The sequence below is a fragment of the Wyeomyia smithii genome, chromosome 3 (genome assembly GCF_029784165.1).
Source record: "Wyeomyia smithii strain HCP4-BCI-WySm-NY-G18 chromosome 3, ASM2978416v1, whole genome shotgun sequence".
NCBI classification, from domain to species: domain Eukaryota; kingdom Metazoa; phylum Arthropoda; class Insecta; order Diptera; family Culicidae; genus Wyeomyia; species Wyeomyia smithii.
This window is the reverse complement of record NC_073696.1, coordinates 100843321-100866087: the sequence shown is the minus strand read 5'-3', so window position 1 is coordinate 100866087 and position 22767 is coordinate 100843321. Positions and strand designations below refer to the sequence as shown.

General features: G+C 37.0%; 2 protein-coding genes across 2 annotated transcripts in view; one reads left to right on the top strand and one right to left on the bottom strand.

Annotated features, from left to right (window-relative positions):
• Window positions 1-22767, bottom strand: part of LOC129730153 (histone acetyltransferase KAT7) — a 177071-nt gene that overhangs the window by 3905 nt on the left and 150399 nt on the right. The gene's annotated exons all lie outside the window — the stretch shown is intronic.
• Window positions 12187-14201, top strand: LOC129730154 (uncharacterized). The gene is made up of 3 exons (XM_055689249.1): window positions 12187-12663; window positions 13671-13876; window positions 13966-14201. The coding sequence occupies exons 1-3, from the start codon at window positions 12580-12582 to the stop codon at window positions 14102-14104; spliced, it is 429 nt and encodes a 142-aa protein (XP_055545224.1). The 5' UTR covers window positions 12187-12579; the 3' UTR covers window positions 14105-14201.

Genomic DNA, 22767 nt, shown 5'->3' with positions numbered 1-22767 from the left:
AGTGGCAGAGTTTCGTTTCTGTGCAGTTTGTTTACATTGAGTTGTGAGCCATGGCACAGTTAAGAGCAGCTGTTATCGCTGAATATGTGAAAAGGTACAAACCCGGACACATATTCAAACACCTAAAACCGCTCGGAATCAACCGGAAATTCGTGTACCGGACCATAAATCGGTACCTAGAGACCGGAGGCACCGAGGCCAAGGCACGATCTGGACGACCAAGGTCTGTGAGAACTCCAAGGCTGAAAAAGATTATACGAGACCGGATTCGCAGGAATCCCGCACAATCTGCACGGAAGCTGGCCAGGAACCTTAAAATGAACCGAGAATCAATCCGCCTGGTTCTGCGCAAGGATTTAAAACTCACACCGTACAAAAAACAGGTGGTTCATGGGGTTACCAAAGCTACAAAGGACAAGAGGCACCAACGGTCGCGGGAGTTGCTCGGTTGGCGCGCAGATGATGAGATTATTTTTTCGGACGAGAAGCGGTTCGTTTTGGAGCAAACAGTCAATCGCCAAAATGATCGAGTTTGGAGTGTGAGCCTCCAGCAAGCTCCTGCGGACAAGCTGAACGTTTCCCGGTTCCAAAATGAGACGTCAGTGATGGTTTGGGGAGCCATTTGCAAGAGAGGTAAACTGCCTCTTATTTTCATCGATAAAGGGGTCAAAATCAACGCAGCGTACTACCTGGACACGGTTTTGAATGAAAATGTTCTGCCTCAAGCTGAACTATTGTTTGAAGACGATTACTACTGCTTCCAGCCCCATCCCACACCGCAAAGGTTGTTCAGGCGTGGTGTGAGGAAAACTTGACTGATTTCATTTCGAAGAATGAATGGCCTCCGTCGTCTCCGGATCTGAATCCACTGGATTATTTCGTGTGGGGATACATGAGGTCGAAACTGAACGACTATAAAATAACAAATTTGGAGCAATTCAAGCGAGTTATCACGAAAATCTGGGACGAGATGCCGATGGAGCACGTGCGCGCCGCTTGCGACGACTTTCCGAGACGTCTGAAGCTGGTTCGATCAGAGAAAGGTGGTGTAAATCCGAGATATCGTCTGTGAATAGGGTTTGCAATCCCGGGAACGATTTCCCGGGAATTGCCTTTTCCCGGGATTCCCGGATCCCGGGAATAGGAATATTGATTCCCGGGATTCCCGAGCTCCTCGGAAAATTTTCCTTACAATATTGCAATAAAACTAAATATCGTTTCAAAACACGTAACTTACGTGCAGCTTCATAGTGTGTATTATACGAAGCAAATGTTTGCTTGAAACGACGATCAATATTTGCTTGCCGTGTAATATCACGCTTAATTTATTTGTCAAAAATATATGCTGTCTTATTCAGTAAACGATAAATTAAGAAATATTTTCTTCGTCTCATGTCTTTTTTTGCTAGTGAGTTTACTACTAAGCGGATAGTTGCTTGATTTTCTCTTTGTTTTTTGACAAAAAATTCTGAAACCTGTAAATTGATAAAAAAAATTTAAACCCGTAAATCAATGCGACCAGAAATAAATAAATTAATTAAACTCAGTCAATGTAACATGGGTCGTGGTCGCGATTTCACATTAATTACGTAGGCATTCAAATGTTCTAAAATCTGCCTGCCAAACACTCAGCTTTATCTTCAACAAACTAAAAGTATTCAGTTTCTAATGAAATGTAGCAAGAGCTGGAATCGGTGATTTAGAAGTATTTTAGAAATCAGACACCAGCGGTGATTCAGCGATCTTAAGCAAAGTTTTACAGAAGGAAACTACATTATTTGGGCCTAACGAAAAATTGTCAGCGGAACTGAGGCGATTGATAGACGATTGTTCATGAATTTCTGGAGTGAACTTGAATAAATTTTGTTCTTCAATTCATAATTAAATTGTAAACGATTGTTTGAAAATTTTTATTAATAAACTTTATTTGAAATCTCATTTTTGCTCAGGATTTTTTCCTTTCCCGGTTCCCGGGAATTCCCGGGAAATGACATTTTTCATTCCCGTTTCCCGGGAAATCTATTCTCGGGAATATTGCAAACCCTATCTGTGAAGTATCTTTATGAGTAACTAAATAAAGCTATGAAAGCCAGATTCAGATTTTCTTCTTATTCTTTGAAATATTGAGATTTCCCTGTGTGACCGGACTTTTTTGTCACCCTGTACTTCTCCGCTTGAACTCTTCCAACTTTGCGCTTGAACTCTTCCAACGACATGCGTATTACGTTAGCGGGATTCAGCAAGGATAACGCGTAGGCAGGTGCACTATCTTCATCGAACCGTATTTCCAGTGAGGTTACAAGAGAATCAAGGTAAGGAATTGCCACAGCTCGGTTCCAATACTCCAAGCTAGTTGATGCAGGCGGATTTGCCCGGTACTTTTGCCGCTGCAATATCCTCGGTGGATCAACTGAAAAACCTGTGCAATTCCACGCAACATAGCGCAAGCATTTCAATCAATTATTTTTTATCTGGCTGATACTTTACACAGATGTTTCTATGGGCTAAAGATGTCGTTTTGTGCTATTAGAGTTATTGAAAACAAAATTCTGCACCAATGTCAACATTTAGGGGGGGGGCAACGCCCACCCCCTGCCCCCCTCTGGCTACGCCTATGCTAGAGAAACTATTATGAGCTTTAGAGCAGCATTTTTTTTCGATTTTGTCAACCAGTGTTATAATCAAATTAAAGGAGTACCAATAAAGCAACTAAACCTTCAATTTAAAACTAAGATTGTTGAAATCAGTCTTTCTTTCTCTACAGTAAATCTTTGGCAAAACGAGTGAATTTGATAAAGTTTTCTTAACACGTTTCTTTTCATAACCTTCGAACTACATGTTCAATCATCATAAATCTCGTTATTTAGGGGTTTTAAAGACAGCCTGTTCATTTGATACCTATTTTGTTCAAATCGGTTGTGTAGTTTCTGGGATAATGGAGTTTCATAACTTTTACATTTTGATACATAACAGACAAAGTTACAGTCCGATTATGATAAAATTCAATAGGGTTTTATCAGGCAACTAGACCTGTCTATTGCAACTTATTTTGTAGAAATCGGTCCATCTCTGAGAAAAGTGGGTGAGTTCAAACAGTCTTAGAAACATGCTTCTTGTCATAGCCTGATTTCACATTATTATACATAACAGACAAAGTAAAAGTTCAATAACAACAAAATTCAATAGGGTCTTATGGGGCAACAAGACCTTCCATATGACACTAATTTTGTGAAAATCGGTCCAGCCATCTCTGAGAAAAGTGAGTGAGTTTAAACAGTGTTTGAAACACGTTTCTTTGCATAACTTTTGAACTACATGTCCAATCATTATAAAATTATTCCACAAATGGTTCAAAAAACAAGCCCGTTCTTTTGATACCAATTTTGTTCAAATCGGGTTTGTAGTTTCTGAGATAATGAAGTTTTGTGATTTTCACATTTTGATACATAACCTCGAAACTTAAAATCCGATTACAATAAAATTCAATAGAGTCTTATGGGTCAACTAGACCTTTCATTTGCAGTTAGTTTCATGAAAATCGGTCCAGCCATCTCTGAGAAAATCGAGTGAGATTGGGAGACCGTTACATACATACACACACACATACACACACATACAGAAAATGCTCAGCTCGTCGAACTAAGTCGATTGATATACGAGATTCGACCCTTTGGAGCACTTTTATACCTTTGGTTTTTTCAGTGATTGCTATACCTTTCTAGGAGAAAGGCAAAACAAAATATCTTGACAAATTTCAATTTTTATATTTGTTTTCTACAAGTTCGATCAGCTATCAATGTGTAGCTAACAGTATAAGGTTTTCATAGGAAAAAATCGGATTTAAAAAAGGTGTTTTTTTTTTCAAATATTTAATTTATAATAATATTTTTATGTTCTCATCTTAATTTTGTTTTTAATTTTGTCTTATGGTGTATATTTTTTCTGGAAGGATAACATTATTATCTATAACTTTGCCGAAGATATTGGACTAATCAAATAAACCGTTTGGCTTTTTTCCTTTTTTTTATTTAAACGCTTTTGTTTCTCATTTCTCCATAATCAGACGACCATCAATGTTTAGTTAACCTTTTTGACTGACTTTGGTCTCGATCACACAGGTCTATAAAAGTTATCAGCGTCAGCTGACTCTTCTGTGTGTGATGAGACATTCCTTTAGTCGTATAAATAACGCTTGCACAGCAGTGTGTGTAGTTAGGGATGAGCAATAGAATAAGTCGGCAGTGGAATGTGATACGCATTTAAAATATGTGGAACAGTACCACCATCCCAGTAGTTCAATTGGTCAAAACACCATGCCGAAGACAAGGAGATTGCGGGTTCAAGTCCCGTCTGGATGCGGTATATTTTTCCAAATCTGTATTATATTTCCAGTTCGCTTATTTTTCGCTTCCCCTGCTGCACACATTGTCTGCCTTAATGAACCTTTTGTAGCTTTCATAAAAATAAATGATTTTATTTAAGTAAGCTTTTTGAGATACAGGTCGGACTCGATTACCGGGAGACTCGATTATCTGGGATTCGGTTATCCAGAATATTTGTTTACTGTTTGTTTTTAAATTCTATTTTGAAATTTAGCTTTTACTATCCGTTTCAGCACATTTGTTAGCACTTCTGTTCTTTCTAACATGTTTGGGACATGTCGGATTCAAGCGAAACCAATAAGTGCCAATATTTTCTGCTTCTCGAGAATCCCCTTACCCCTTTTTCTCAATAAATGATTCTAGGTTACGCCATTGCACTATTCAAGTAACATAACGAAAGAAAATAATTATTTTAATTTCGTTTAAGGCAAATTTGAAAAAAAAACATGGTGATTCGATTATCCGGAAAATTTATCCGGAGTGAAAAAAAAATCGAATCTCCGGATAATGGAGTCCGACCTGTATTTAATTTTAAATGTTTGTTTCTTATATTTTATTTACAGAGAAACAAATTTTAAGAGTGTATATTTTTACCAAAAATACAAATTTATTATTTACAACTTTACCGAAGCGGTCAAAGGCCACCAAAAACGGCTGAAACGTCGACCAATTTACACAGATTGTCGCATAATATCTTTGAAAGAGACAACGTGAGCCAAATTAATCCTTTGTTGAACACTTTTTTGAGAATATGGTATTGCGAGTGTTATAGACGATGGAATGTCCTTTAATCCATGTTCTGAAGTATACGGTTGAAACTCCAAATAAGAATGAGAGATACGAATAACAAATTGATGATAGCGTATCTTGACGAATTCGATATTCCATGATATTTTTTTTTATATTTTTCTTTCTATTTTTTAATTTTAATCACCCTTTATTTGTAAAAAAATCATTTTCATTTGCAAATTATTATTTTTAATGTCACCTTCTTTGAAACGCAAATCAATTTATGCATAAAGAAAAGGTATTTTGTGGCACCAAGGACATACACTTAAGTCTCTTTTTAAAAACCGCGGAAATTCCGAAATCCGCAAAAAATTACCCACCTAATTTCCGAAATTAGCGTAAAAAACTTCATGTACTAATGGTTTTTAATTATTTCTGCAAACTACTCGAAAAAAGCATACGCCATCCGCGGCAAATGTGCCACAGACCTTACAATACTCTATCATGACACAGTTGCCATAATATGTTTACAGTGGTAAACGTTGCTTTAGTTGTTGATTAAGTGTGTGTGTTTCGCATTAAATTCCATCAAATGATAATGTACATAACAAATACAATTACCTACTGATAGTTTTAATTGACTGCGTAACCATTAGATTAGATTATAGCAGTTTCTAGTCGGTCAATAAACTAGTTGGTCATATCTGTCATTAATTATGCTCAATTTCCAATGCTTCTCTCTTAAAGACTCTAGAATATAAGCTTTGTAATATTAAAGAATAATATCAGACTAGCCTAAACGCCACTAGCTCGAATCGCCTGAATTGCATCAGTATGGAATTAGAAGATAGAACAAAATAACAGTGTAAAAACTATAATTAACTATTAGGCATAATAATGTAGGCATAGTTTACTAAAAAGGGGGTTTAATGCTTCAACGAAAATGAAACAAGAGAATGTAATAGCTTACGGGCATCGCTAATAGTCAGTAAACCCTAACCCAATGAATTAATTTTAATTATAATAAAATTGATATAAACATATTTATTATATAAGACGTTACGGAACAGAGTGGTCTAAAGACCATTTTTTTTTCGAAAATAAGTTTTTTGCGTAAACCGCATCTACTCAAGAGGCTGGAAATGGGAAATTAAGAAAATTTCGAAAAAACAGAAATTTAAAGCTGATTTATACCGTGTTGAAATTTTGTGGTCTATGTACAGAGTGGTCTATGTACAAAAATCGGTGTAATACTATCATGTAACATGTAACATGTAGCATATTCCATGTGATAAGTAACATATCACTTATTCTGTACATGTCACACGTGATATGTAACATGTTACACGTAATATAACACAAAAATGTAACATGTGAAATAATATGTAATATGTAACATTTTGTGTTACATGTAATGTACACGTGACATCTCACATGTGACATGCTAAATGTATCATATGACATGTGACACTAGCCATTTTATACGAGTTAGCGTCATTATCTTTGTCATTTACCAGGTTTGTGTAAAAAGACCGCTCTGTTTCGAAACGATTCGATATATATGAAGTCAGAGTGGTCTAAGTACTTACATTGGCGAGATAAAACCACCGATTTCGCAAAAAAACTGTTAATTTTATGTATTCCCATGTTAAACCACTTAATAACCTTCAATATTAGTACATTTCGTTCGAAAGAATTCGTTGAACAGAATTTTTTCAGGTATTTTTAGAAAATTGCTTCTCCTGAAAAATTTGCTCTATGACACAAAGACCACTCTGTTCCGGCTCATATTTAAATTTTTTCTACAGGTAAAGAATAAATAATTTGAAATAGCAAAAAAAAGAACAGATGATATACGACCAGATTAGATTCAAATGAAGACATGGCGGTAGCGTTATTAAACATTTTTTTTTATAGGGGGGGGGGAGTTTGTAATGATTTATTTATGTACCAAAATATCTATTCAGAATTAGTATTGTGTGTTCTGCCACAAATGGTGACATTTCAATACTGTTATATATATTTGTACGCTTTTTAGTATTATTGAATGTTATTAGCTTTCGCAGTTAAGATAATGTAATTGTAGGAAAATTATTAAACCTACTTGTCAAGAAAAAAAAAGGAATGAAGGGAATAAAACGAAACTTAAAATAAACTTAAAACTATCTTACTGACTATAAAGTGAGCTAATCGTTGCAATTGAGGATTGCAACGATTTTTGTCGGAATTTGTTGATAATTTGGCTTGACATATTTTCTAATGTTTCTACATTAGTGAGCCTATGTAGCTCGTTCGTGCTAAACCAGGGAGGACGCTTCAAAATCATTTTCAAAAGTTTATTCTGAATCCTTTGAAGTGTCTTCTTCCTGGTTGCACCACAACTTGTCCAGATGGGAACTGCATATAACATTGCTGGCCTAAAAATTTGTTTGTAAATTAACAGTTTATTCTTGAGACAAAGTCTACAATTCCTGTTGATAAGAGGATATAAACATTTGATGTACTTATTGCACTTTGACTGGATATTTTCAATATGCTCCTTGAAAGTAAGATTCTTATCATAAATTAGCCCTAAGTATTTAACTTGATCAGACCAATTTAAGACCACACCGTTCATCTTAATAACGTGGTTATGGGTGGGTTTGAGGAATGAAACTCTTGGCTTATGAGGAAAAATAATTAACTGTGTTTTAGAGGCATTAGGGGAAATCTTCCATTCCTGCAAGTATGAAGAAAATATATCTACTTTTTTGTAGCCGACTGCATATAACACGAAGGCTTTTTCCTTTGCGGAAATGCTTGTATCGTCACAAAACAGAGATTTCTCACAACCTGGTGGTAAATCAGGAAGATCAGAAGTAAAAATGTCATATAAGATTGGGCCCAAGATACTCCCCTGAGGCACACCAGCTCTAACAGGCAATCTATTAGATTTACCATTTAGATAGTTAACCTGGAAGGTGCTGTCAGTCAAATAACTTTGTATCATTTTTGTAAGGTAAAGCGGAAAACTGAAATTTGACATTTTAGCTATTAAACCTTTATGCCAAACACTGTCGAATGCCTTTTCTATGTCTGGAAGAGCAGCTTCAGTCGAATAGCCTTCAGATTTATTAGTTCGAATCATATTTGTTACTCTAAGTAACTGATGAGTAGTGGAATGCCCATGGCGAAAACCAAACTGCTCATTTGCAAAAATTGAGTTCTCATTAATATGTGTTATCATTCTATTAAGAAGTATTCTTTCAAAAAGTTTGCTAATAGAGGAAAGTAAACTAATTGGTCGATAACTCGATGCCTCAGCTGGATTCTTTTCGGGTTTTAAAATTGGAGTGACTTTGGCATTTTTCCATTTCGTAGGAAAATGTGCTAGTGCAAAGCATCTGTTAAAAATTTTTACCAAGAAATTTGAAGAGTTTTCGGGAAGTCTTTTGATGAGGATATAGAAAATCCCATCATCTCCTGGTGCTTTCATGTTTTTGAATTTTTTGAGAATAGTTCGCACCTCATTCAAGTTTGTCTCCAATACCTCTTCGGAAAGAAATTCTTGGGTGGTGATTTGAACATACTTTTGGTTTACTTCATTTTCAATAGGACTTACTACGTTCAAATTGGAGTTATGAACACTCTCAAACTGCTGAGCAAGTTTTTGAGATTTTTGTTCATTCGTTAGAAAAATGCAATCACCATCTTTAAGGACTGGAATGGGCTTCGAGGGTTTCTTAAGAACCTTCAAAAGCTTCCAGAAAGGTTTTAGTTGTTCAATTTCTCTCATGAAATTCTCATTTCGCAAGAGAGTGAATCTATGTTTAATTTCCTTTTGCAATTCTTGAAAAATAATTTTCAAAGCAGGATCACGAGATCTTTGGTATTGACGTCTCCGTATGTTCTTCAAACGTATAAGAAGTTGAAATTCACTGTCAATAATTGGTGCATTAAATTTCACTCTTGCCTTAGGAACTGATAAATTCCGGGCATTGAGTATTAAGCTGCTAAAATTTTCTAATGCTCTGTCAATGTCAGCACTATTTTGTAAAATAATATCATCATTCAAATTTTCCTCGATCGTAGAACGATATCTATCCCAATTAGTCTTGTGATAATTTAACACAGATCTAGTGGGATTTAAAATAGTTTCATGGTAAATATAAAATGTTATGGGAAGATGATCAGAATCAAAGTCAGCATGAGTTAATAAATCACTGCATGAATGACTTTGATTTGTTAGTACCAAATCAATTGTAGATGGATTCCTAATAGAAGAATAACATGTAGGACCATTTGGAAATAAAACTGAATAAAATCCAGCCGAGCAATCATTAAACAATATTTTTCCATTGGAATTGCTTTGAGCATTATTCCAAGATCGATGTTTCGCATTAAAATCACCGATGATTAAAAATTTAGATTTATTTCTTGTGAGTTTTTGCAAATCTCCCTTGAAATAATTTTTTCGCTCACCAGTGCATTGAAAAGGCAAATACACTGCGGCTATAAATAAAATGCCAATACTTGATTCATTTTCAATTCCCAAACTCTCGATAACTTTGGTTTCAAGGTGGGGTAAAACACGATGTTTTATTCGACGGTGGATAACTATTGCAACTCCACCACCGGCAACATCAATTCTATCAAACCTATGAACTATAAAATTTGGGTTCTTTTTTAGTTTAATATTTGGCTTTAAAAGCGTTTCAGTCACAACTGCAACATGCACATCGTGGACTGTTAAAAAATAGAAAAATTCATCCTCTTTCGCTTTTAAAGAGCGAGCATTCCAATTTAGAAAATTTACAGCATTATTTAAAATCATTGCTGAATTTCAATTTCATAACAATATTAGTTGTAAATTTTATACCTTCTTGAACAGCCTCGTACATCGAGGTACAGTTCAACAAAACGGACATTAGCTGCAGCATGGATTGTTGCAGGTATTCAATCTTTTCGGGAGTTGGATTACCTAAATCAATACTGGCTGATTTTTCAGCACCAAACACGAACGGTTTGTTACTGTTTGAATTTGAAATATTACCTGAAAGGACACTGGCATATGAACAGCCTGGTGTTGTCTGAACAGGATTATTTTTCTGAAATTTGTTATCTGAATTTAAATTATTACCTACAGACACTCCTGCTAATGAAAGTGCTGGTGATGCCTGAACAGTATTGAAAGTCTTTTGATTACCCACATTGACAACAGGTTGTTTAGAATTCCTACGTTGTCTAGAAGCAATAATTTTTGACCTCACAGGATAATTAAAGAAACTAGATTTGTGATTTCCCCCACAATTTACACATTTGAAACTATTAGTGATCTCTTTCACGGGGCAGATATCTTTCGTGTGACTAGTGTCACCACAAATCATACATTTTGCAGCCATATGGCAGTTTCGAGTTCCATGACCATAGGCTTGACAATTCCGACATTGCGTAAGATTATGGATTCCTCCATGTCTCTTGAAATTTTCCCACTTTATTCGCACGTTGAATGAAACACGTGCTTTTTCTAAACATTTTAAATTATGTACTTAGGTACGATCAAACTGTACTAAGTAATTTTCCTGGTGTATTCCAGTTTGAAAAATTTTGGCATTTGCCTTTCGTTTCATCAAAATTACTTGGTTGGGGGCAAAACCAAGTGATTCTGACAAACAATCTTTGATTTCATCAATACTTTGATTTACACATCAAATACTGTAAAAGATGTCTATGGCCATCAAGAGATTCGGCCAAAATACTTTCACATTCGATAGAAATAATGAAAGTTCTGATCGAAATGCTTTTAAGTTTGCTACAAATACCACAATAGGTGGAACTTTAACCTTCTTCATAACGGCTTTATGCTCAGTATGAGAAGTTTGGAATTCTAGATCCCCAACAGAAGAAAGAATATCATACCTGTTAGTCGAAATTTCAGTGTCACTTGGAGGAGATGCCTCACGTTTCCTTGAAGCCGCATCAAAGCGAGCTTTTTTATTTTTTCCAGGCATAACTGGACAACTTCACTACACTTTCACTTCACTATAGAATTAAATTAGAAATATCTCAAACCAAATTTATTCACTAAACACTCGTTAACTTTAAAAACAAATTTATTACTTTGCCTTTCAACAGGTAGTCTTTAAAAAAGATTGCCTGTTGAAAGCGAAAAACAAAATTTTAATATCTCTCGGTAGTCTAAGACTTAGCCTCGAGCTGTTGGTAAAATGCGACCGTACTGTAAGACAGTTCAAGTCGATCTGATTATTAAACATATTTTGTTGTTTTTCTCAAGGGCATTACGCTTAAGGACTTGTGATTAACATTTATTTTGCCGAACACATGTAAAGCTCGTTGTTTGGTAAAGATAACGTTTTTGTATTGCCTTTCGGAAAACCAACAGAAACATACTTTCTGTCGGTTTGATTGATTGCATATTAAAGCATTATTTTCTTATTCCTATATCATTACACAGAAAATAAACGAGTGAAGCATGTTTCGTAGCGAAAACATTAACACCATTAATAACACCTCACAGCAAGAAGGATGCATTTTTGGTTGCCATTTTACGTGACCTCCTGCTGAGGTCGGTTCAAACTTTCAGTAAGCTGGTGACTGCATGTGCGAAACATTTTGTAATGTGCAACGCTTTTGAAATGTTTGCCCCAATGACATCTTAATTCGACTTGGAAAATCGGTCAAATTTTACTCCGTAAAGCCCATTCCATGGAACGTCTTCGCCGAATTGGCACCAGCCGAACGTGAAGGCCTCCAACCAGTAACGTTAACCTTTCGATTGCCAAGAGGAACACCAGTGAACTGTAAGAGTTTTTGTTTTCTTCGTTATAATTTGGCGGGCCTTTAGCGCATCGTATGGATCATTTTTCACGCTTGCAGCCAGTGTTAGTTATGAAGCCGCCACCGAAGAAATTACATTCGCTTGGCGGGCGATCCTGTCGGCTCTAATAACACGCTTTGCAAAAAGTTGATAAATTACGAGAGCCACGCGGAAGGCATGAAAGGTATGTTTATAAAATATACTTCCTTTTAAAAAACTCTGCGGTTTGTTTTTTGGTTGTGTTCGTCTTAAAAGTGCTGTCAAATCATAATTTTTATTCCACGCAGTTGGCCTTTTGATTAATGCTGCTACTACTGCTGCCGTTCCACAGAATGGTACAAATGAAGCAGATTATTTCACAGATTTACACCATCTGAGTTGAGTATTCCCCAACGCATGTATTGACGCTTTACATTTTACCGAAAACAAATCTGATGCACCCTAGAATAAAATTCAATGTGCTCTACTTCGTAACAACGCTGTGTTTACACAATTGGAAAAAGCTTGGAGTAAAATGGGTTTATGGAAATATTAATGACCAGCTGAATTCATACAAGATGGCGACCGTGAAAAGTTGCTCGTTTGGTACTTTAGAATTTGCTAAGACTCAACAGTAGCTGGAGAACGTTTCTTCCGGACAGGTTCCGCGAGATGACTTGGAGTTTTTATTTCTGTGTTTTTGTCGCAGTACTGCAGATAATGTTCGTGAAAAGTGATGATGGTGAAGATGTATCGGTAATTACTCAATTTTTCTTGCTTTGGGTCAAATCAAATTAAACCGATTTATTTAATGCTAAACATGGTTCTAATCATAAACGAAATTTGAGAAATCGTAAGACTGACTTAATTGTATCTTGAATGCGTTCTAAAAGCTGCACAACAGTAGGATGATGGAAAAACAGAACTGGTACCAATATTTTGCAACTGCATGCGAAGGTTTACAGCATACTGCATCGTATTGCGGGGCTATCATTAGCTCGTGTTGATAACAAAATAAATAAATAAAAAGAAAAACGAAATCGAACAAGTTAGCGGCTAGATGCAAAAAACGCACGCGGGAAAAAACAAACGCCCCCCGAAGAAATGTTTGCGGTTAAGCTTGCAATATGAGGTACGGCCGAGAAGAAGATACCGGAAACGTCCGTCAAAATTGCCGGTAATTAGCTGGCAATGTTAATGAAAAACAAACGCTGAGAACATTTGCCACCATCCCGGGACAGGGCGGCTGCTGCTGGGAACTTATCACTTTTCAAGTTTCAGAATCGCATCTGTCTGTCAAAATTTTACTTGCAACATCGGATCTGGTAACCTAATTGAAAAATTACACATGCAAAGAATGCAATACTTGTACAGCAAAACTCACATCAATGTTTTTTCTTCACAATTACTCTCCGAAATCGCGACACTTTTTAGTAAAAACGCGTGATTAAAAAAGAGAATTTTGCTGAGAAGCACACCTTTTTCGGAAACTTTCAGTTAGAAATTAAATTTAGTTTGGTTTACAAATGTATTTTAGAGATCAATGAGGGCAAAGTTGGAACAAAACAAAACAAAAACAAACTAAAAAGTAAAGAGTGTCATTTAAAAAAAAAACTATAGCTCACTTCGCAATCCATTTCTATAGGATATTTATATTTTTCCTCGATGAATGAGGAAGCCTCATTCAGTTCTTTTAAAAGTTATTAGAAATAAATTTGATCGGTTGTTTTCTTTTCCGCAAAACACTTAATATTCTGGTACAGGAAATTAAACAACCTTCTGGATTTGCCGTAATGTGGACGGACAGCGATCAACAGGACATATCTATTCTCCGAATGATACAAGCTTGGACACAATATCGGAATGAACTCACCGACTCGGCGATTCCGCTGCTGCAGAGCCTGGTCAACGAGCAACGCAGTAGATCTTTGGTTTTATTTGAAATCCGATTTCCAGACAGAAAGTTTTTGTAAGAATTCGCATACTACATGAATTAACAAATTTATAGAATTTTTAGGGGCCAGAAAACAACCAATTACTAACGGATTAATCTTACAGGTGGACTTTTAACGAGTTTTACGTTTCATTCACATATTTACTCATTGCGGTAGTACTTGTTATGTGCATCATACTAGTATGTGGCTTAAAACCACCTAAGCGTCTGGAAGTAGAGTCAAAAACGACAATAGAAGTCTGAAATGAAGAATTATACTACTAAGTACAAACCTGTAAAATAAAATGAACCGTATGGTCTGATTTTTAGCAAATAAAAAAAATATTTTTGTCTTGGAAACAGAAATTCACTACAATCCAAAGCCGAAAAACTTCTAAAAAACCAAACACACACAAAAAAAAAACAATTAAACAATTAAACTTGAAATGATGACAGTTTGAAGATATAATAAAATTAAGAGAAAAAAAAACTACGATGAGAAGGCTGGCGAACCGTAAACTGATATTAGCATTATTCATGGGCCGAATTAATTTGCAATTTGCAATTAATTTTGTGGCACGATTCATTCTTTCTCTCACGGTAGTCACATCCTTTTAATATATTTTTTTATGCTTATTTTTTGCAACGATGGAGTCAACGCACACGTTAAAGGCGGAGCGCTACAAAGTCCTGTCCACGAGGCTGCAATCGGAAGTGCCGAAAAAAGTAAAAGAAAATCGCCAATTTGCACTCGACCGAACCACCCAAAATGAAACTAAGGTCCACACTCGGAAGGCATCTGCCAGCGCCAAACGCCTTTAGAAGATCATTTTTGTTGAAGATTTAGTCGAAAATTTTTTTGATCAATAGAGTTTTTTTGACATGGCACGACATGACTCGACTTTACTAGTATATCCCAAGCATTTTTTGGTGATAAAATATTTGATAACAAGATTTTTAGATTTTTAAAAACACAGTCTATTGGAATACTTGAACACAAATGCATATTAGATTTAATATTCGGGTTGACCCCAAACTTGCAGTAAACAATCAACAACATCCATCTTTTCTTCACTGCAAGAAGTCCGATCGGGAATATTTTCAACGGAAATTCAAGATGTCAACCGATGACCGAAACACAGAATTCAAGAACCCGGTTTGCATTTGAAAAATTTTCGATCCCTCAAATTTGATGCTAAATAGCAAAATGTCGAAGCCGACCTTATCCCGACAGAAGATCGACATTGGCGGCTGCCGGTTAATTGAGATGCGTTAGATTTTTTTTTTGTAAATGTGACACGCATTATCTACACCTGTCTATTCAGCAGAGCACACTGACAGACAAGCTGCGCACCGAACATTCCTACTCTAATAAGTGACATGATAATTTAACAATTGCTCGACTTGGCAGTTTTGACAGTTTGATAACCGGCTCCAAGTGAGAGCGTTATGTTGATGCAATTTGCGGAACAAAATGCCACTGGGTGAATTGACAAATTGCTTTCTCGGAGTTAGCAATGTTAATTTTACAGTTTCACTACACCAAACAGTGATCTGGAAGGTGACTCTATCGGATGTTATCCGGACGTTGTTTGCCGCCAAATAACAAAAGTTTCCCACCGGCGGTTATTATCTTATTAGTCAACTTGGGCAGCACTTGCCAGTATGTACTATGTTTCGTTTCGGGGCCGCTTGGTTATGGAAACACGTTTCCGATCGGCCGCCAGCAACACGTGATCTGCAAAAAGCATCCCTTTCATGTGTTGCAGAAAAGTGAGGATGATATTGCAGTGCGTGTGTTGTGGAGGAGAAGAGCAGTAAGAAGCAAAGCACATGGCGCACAAAGGGTAACATGTACCACGTGAACCGATCGGGAGGAGTCGATGATATTGGCTTCGATGGAAATGTGCTGGAAACGTTGGCGCTATGACTATTAGAGATGGTCGGGTTTGATGTTTTTCAAACCCGTACCCGACCCGAACCCGAATTTTTTATTTCATTGAAACCCGAACCCGACATTGTGAAACCCGAACACGACCCGAACCCGAGATTTCATAGATTTTAAAATCGGGTTTCGGGTTTTAATACCCAAACCCAACCTGAACCCGACCCGAACCCGAAAATATTTTTTCCACAAAACCCGAACCCGACCCGTACCCGACACTTTTAAAAATTTTCAAACCCGAACCCGTCGGATACGGGTCGGGTTCGGGTTTCGGGTTTGAAAACCCGAAGCCCGACCATCTCTAATGACTATGTACACTATTTCAGAAAAGTTATAACTTTGACACATTTTTCTGAGTAAGTAAAGATAAAGTAAAGATGACAACGTCGGTGGCTGTTGGATAAAACGAACTTTGAGATGCTGCCTATTATCATGAAGAAATTTGTTTGGATATAGGGGCTAGTTGGCCACGGGGTAAGTTGGTCAATGAGGATATCTTCCAATCTAGGCAGAGAACCAAAGACAACTGACAAATTTAATCTGCCCTTTCGACCCTTAAGCCGGGCATGGTTGTTGCTGTACATGAATTGCTTTTAAACATAGACTTGTTTTACGGTTATGAACGTCATGAACATACAGATACTATTTTGCGACGCTTTTCATTTAGCTTGATGTAATTCATGCCTCTTTAGATCATATTTACCATCATTCATGTCCAAACAAGGATTTAAAATCCAAGAGTGAATCATAAACTTAGATCTTAGGTATGAAAAATGGCAAAAAAATCACATCAACGGGTGTCCACTTAAAAATGAGAATGGTTCCAAAACTGTTTTATATGAATAACATTCGCAGAAAAATATCAACTCAAGCGATTGTATCCTTACCCCCTTTAGAAAATTATCACACACTCTATTTCAGTCTAACATGTTTCAGTCGTGTTCAAAATGCCGTTGAAACCCACATTATACAATTCTTCTAAGCAAACGAAGATTGTGGAAGAAAGTACACAGTGGATCACTTTAAGAGTGAAAATGTATCGGTTTACAGTATACCGTGGCCTGGCTTCCATAGTCGTAATCAGGAAGAGAGGTAGCGACTCCTTTATCGATGTCTCAAATTCCCGACGGAATCGACGGATTCTAAACGAAAGACAAATTCACTACTCCTCTAAAAATGAAATACAATACAAGTTCAAGAAAAGTTTGAATCGAAGGTTATGTTGTACATCGCCCTAAAAAATCAACTTTCTAGGTCTTAGAAAATTTTCGAGCTAGGGGCCAATGACATATATATAAAAAATCAACATTCGAATTTCGTCTCCTCGAATGAAGTTCAAAATTTCAGCTAGATCGGACATCGGGAACACGTGCTCAATGCGGTCAAAGCTTCATCTTTTTGACCGATGAAAAAAAGCACAGGTAGAAGTTCATGAAATTGTCGATATCGATTTTTTTTAGATGCCAAATGTCTTAAAAATTGATAAAACGTCGTAGTTAACGTAGAATACGACTGCCTGTCTTATGTCAATGTATTTCCTGGAATAGGTTTGGGGTTAATTAATTTAATGGTCTCTCTGCTCCAGAAGAAGTTTACTTCTATAGCCGGCACCGGTAACGACAATGAACAACAGCAGAAGCTTTGTGCAGCTATGCGGTTTTGCTTGATGCCGTATCCAAAACAAGAATGAAATTGAATTTTTTCGAGGTTGTCTTTCGTATCAAGTTGCATTAAGATATCTTAATTAAGACAGTGGTTACGAAGAGGCTATAGACGAGGGCAAATAGTGCATTCCCCAGCTATAGTATAACAATTCAAATAATTTTCTTCTAATAATTTTAATAATTTTCTTCTATCGTAAATAGCGTAGATAATTTTACAACTGATTGCTGCAAATAGTAACACTTGAGCGAAAAATTATGTCAAAAAGGTTGATTGTGTTTGTCAATGCCATTTATTGCCAACTGAATAATTGTTTTCAACATGGCAAATTTTTTATTTAGTTCTGAATGATTTACAGTGATAATTAAATTCTAGCCACACACACAATATAGCAAGCCACGCACGTTAGCCACACACGCTATATACACTAGCAACACACCCTATATATATATATATATATATATATATATATATATATATATATATATATATATATATATGTATATATATATATATATATATATATATATATATATATATATATATATATATATATATATATATATATATATATATATATATATATATATATATATATATATATATATATACATATATATATATATATATATATATATATATATATATATATATATATATATATATATATATATATATATATATATATATATATATATACATATATATATATATATATATATATATATATATATATATATATATATATATATATGTATATATGTATATATATATATATATATATATATATATATATATATATATATATATATATATATATATATATATATATATATATATATATATATATATATATATATATATATATATATATATATATATATACGCTGAATGATGGTGGCTTTTCATACCACCTCACAGTGTCATAAATAGCTTTTCATCCAGTTTAAGAGAACAAGAACATGTTTTTACACAAGTTTTCTGATAACGTATAACGTTCATGCACTTTACTCAATCGTAGTAGCCATGGAACACGTTCTTCACAAACGACGGTTTCGAATATAAACAACGTGGAGAACAGAATGTTTAAGCTGTGAAATTGTTTCAGATTAATAATTTTCCTTTATTTTACTTCAAATCTCACAAATGTTATTTTAATTATGTAATTCATTTTAGTAAATGTAATATTATACTGGAGAATAGACTTGTAGCTTTTATTTCGAAATTCGTTTCACGTTCAATGCTTGAGATATCTGATAAAAACATGCATGATTGCACCCCTACAGCATTACATTTGAGTAACTGATTAGGTTTATGTTGGAGAACTAGCTCTCCAGGGGAATCCAGGAAAAGAAGGATTGCATGCCGGAATTCGGTTTAGTTAAAAAAAAAACTGAACACCGGGGCGTATCTGGTGAGTAACTACCTAGACACATTATGTGGTTACAATTGATCTAACTTTATAGTTCCGAATCATTTTGGGCCCATTTTTGGATGGTTCTAAGTATATTATATAAACATTTTGGCACTATTTTGATCATATTCCCGGAGTAGTTAAGCCGATTTTAGATTACAAACAATAGGATTTAAGAAGACTAAAAATCCGTTCGTTTGATGGTTAATGGTGTTGAATCGGACAAGTGGTTACCGAAATATTGGAGATAACGCATCAAAATGGACAAAAACAACAAATAGTTCATCTATAAAAACCGGAAATATTACATATATGAAGCCTAATTTAATACGGAATAAGTTTAAGAGTGTTAGAAAATCATAATTCATCAATACCAATCGTTCAAATATGAGTTTGAGGTTTTGACCGTGATTTGCTCTAGAGTGAACCACTGTGCACCTGACGGTGCGAGTCCCTTTCAGTTTCGGGTTGTATTCACCTAACGATATCTGAACTGGATTACCGCTGGTGGGGTCCAACTCAGATCGAAGGGAAGCCAAACTGAAAGAGGTAGGAACTGCAGCTAACCACTACCACCACCGATGTTGCCCGCTGCTGATCCACGCTGCCTTCGCCTACTGCCATCGGTGTTGATGTCCGCTGCTGCTGCCTGCTGCTAGTAAACTTAATTGCTTGAGGAGAAACAGTCTTTTATATAGCTCAAAGAGTGCATTCCCGGCTAACTAGGTACTCCATTCTGTCGTCCTTTTTAAGGAAAGGCAGCAAGCGACCAACCAAAAGTCGATATTTACGTTTCGACAATGTTCAACAATTATCAATAGTACAATAGTTCGAACAATTACAATTTTCTGCATTTGGACGGGTGCTTAAATGATTTTCCAATCGAATGCTGCAAAAATGACAGAAATCGGTTGGAAACTGACTGAGTTTAAAACGTTTGAAATTGGACAACTTTCGTGACGCTCTCGATGCTTTCGGTTTTGAATTGGATCCCTGTATTGAAGTTGGGTCTCTGTATATGCCTGTATATGCCGTTAGACGTATTCTACGTCAAAAAATCGAATTTCTGGGAAAAAATTATAAGCTGGAAGACTTGAAACTATGACCGCTTTAAGGCACGTGATGTTCGAGTAGGCGCATTCTACTGAAACAAAAAATTTTGTTCTCTGATTGGTCAGTTTGTGGCTCGACAGAATAGTATACCTAGTTAGACGTAGCGTAGCGGATAACGATAGTGGCAGCAGCGGGTTGCACCAGTATCAGCTGGCTTTCTGAATTTGCTTTCGACTTAAACAAATCACTTGCCGGTTGGTCACATATCTCAGCAGCAGCGCGGTAGCAGCAAACGTTTCGATTTGCCGGTTGAAGGCTTCGGCGTTCTTCCCCGTGATGAAGTTCAGTTTGGTAACAATCTAAGCGAGCATTCTATGCTGAATCTTGGCAAGCAAAATCTGCCGTGGTCGTCTAATTTGCTAAATGTGGAAACAGCTTTTTCAGCGTGTGTTGTCAGAGTGTCTTATTCCCCCACTGTCGGAGCAGCACAAAGGATGCGATTAGCATTTTTAACAGCAAACTGCCCTTATCAGGGTAGCTAAACAAGTAATGAAAAGTTTTTTCATTTGAGCAAGCAATAGTAGACTTTATGACTCAATAATGAAAGACTCTCAACAATGCATTTGTTGATAGTGTGCGTAGTTCTACGTCAGTTATGCGGTCGTGTCTTGGATACAACCTTTTGCTAATATCACTGTGTGAACTCATCACTGCGACCAGGGATATTTGTGACATTCGATAGTGATATCCATGTGTTTTCTGTACTACGCATTCATGTATCATTCATGGCAGTATCATTATTGAAGTAAGTAACACGCTTGTCATTTATATCCGTGCTGTGTGTGATGTTTTACCCTTCCGTTTCAAGCTTACTGCTCTACTATACCGAGCCGCTGTCCATCCTATCACCAAAGTACAATTTCCTGGAGAGATATCGTCTAACGTTCCTCTCTGGCCAGGTTTATTCTATAAAAGACTTATTATGTCAAGAGGAATGAGTCTTATCAAAACCTCGTTCTCCGTGCCAATATCACCCAATATAATTTACAATTACTTGGAGAGGTTTAATATTTCCTGCTCAGTTGTACTGTTAAGAAGGACTTATTTTGTCAAGAGAAAGAAGACTTATTGAATCCTTGTTCCTTCTACCAATACCACGACCACCCGCTTGTCAAAGCTGACTCTATATCCTTGCGGTTACGGAGCTTCAATTCAAATTATGGTAGCTCAAAAAACATTGGTTGTACAAGTAAACTGTATGAGAATGAAATGATTCTGATTTTTTTTTAAATAAACATGAAGAAATAATAAACTTAAAGTTATAAAAACACCAGAGATGAGAAATGGAAATTTTTTATTGTAGGTAGGCTGGTCGTTTCTCCTCAGAGACTATCGTGTAGGACAGCGGTTCTCAATCTGGGGTACGCGTACCCCTAGAAGTACGCGAAAGCCTTCGAAGGGTACGCGAAAGATCAGTAATGGCGGACAAAACATTTTTTCTTTGTAATACTTCTTTTGTTGTTCAAATTCGCTCTTGAAACATGACTGTAGCAGTCAAGTAAACCATAGTTCAATTTAAAACCTGAACTAGACTACCTCAACATGGCCTACCTCTTACCTTACCTTACTAAACAATCCCAAGCCGTGGTGTGGCCTTTGCTGTACGTAAGAGTCGTCTCCATTCCACTCGGTCCATGGCTGCAGTTCGCCAGCTCTGCAGTCTGCGTAGGGTCCGCAGGTCGTCTTCCACCTGATCGATCCACCTTGCCCGCTGTGCACCTCTCCGTCTCGTCCCTGACGGATTAGTTTCAAGAACCATCTTTACCGGGCTGTCGTCTGACATCCTTACAACATGCCCAGCCCACCGCAACCTGCCTATCTTAGCGGTGTGAACGATACATGGCTCCCCAAGCAGCTCCTCTAGTTCGTGATTCATTCGCCTTCTCCACACTCCGTTTTCCATCTGCAGTCCACCGAAGATGGTACGCAACACCTTCCGCTCGAAGACCGTAAGGGCGCGTTGGTCCTCCACAAGCATAGACCATGTCTCATGCCCGTAGAGTCTACCGGTCTGATCAGCGTCTTGTAGATGGTTAACTTGGTGCGGCTACGAATTCTACTCGATCGGAGCGTCCTCCGGAGACCAAAGTATGCACGATTTCCTGCCATAATGCGCCGTTGAATTTCTCTGCTGGTATCGTTGTCGGCAGTTACCAGTGAGCCCAGATACACGAACTCATCAACCACCTCGATTTCATCACCACCAATTCGAACTCAAGGTGGGAGGTTAGCACTGTCCTCTCGTGAACCCCTTCCTGTACTTCGTCTTCGATGCATTGATGACCAGTCCAATCCGTTTGGCTGTTTGGCTTCAGCCTTTAGTCCGATGTACGTATCCGCCATCTTCACAAAGGTCCTAGCCACAATGTCAATATCGTCGGCGAAACCAAACAGTTGAACCGACTTTTGGAATATCGTGCCACTCGTGTTATTCCCCGCTCTTCTAATGACACCTTCCAGGGCAATGTTAAACAGTAGGCACGAGAGACCATCACCTTGCCTTAGACCTCTTCGGGTTTCGAAGGGTCTCGGGAGCGCCCCCGAAACTCGAACTACACACATCACTCGATCCATCGTCGCTTTGACCAACCGCGTCAGGGGGCTGGAATTCTGATGTCTTCTGCTCGTGCACCAAGATCAATTGCCATACCGTCCTCGCGCTCTACTACATTGCCGTTAAAATGTCGTCGAAGTGCTGCCTCCACCTTTCGATCACCTCACACTCGTCTGTTAGGAGGTTGCCGTATAAGCTCCTGCACATATCGGCTTGCGGCACAAAGCCTTTGCGGGAGC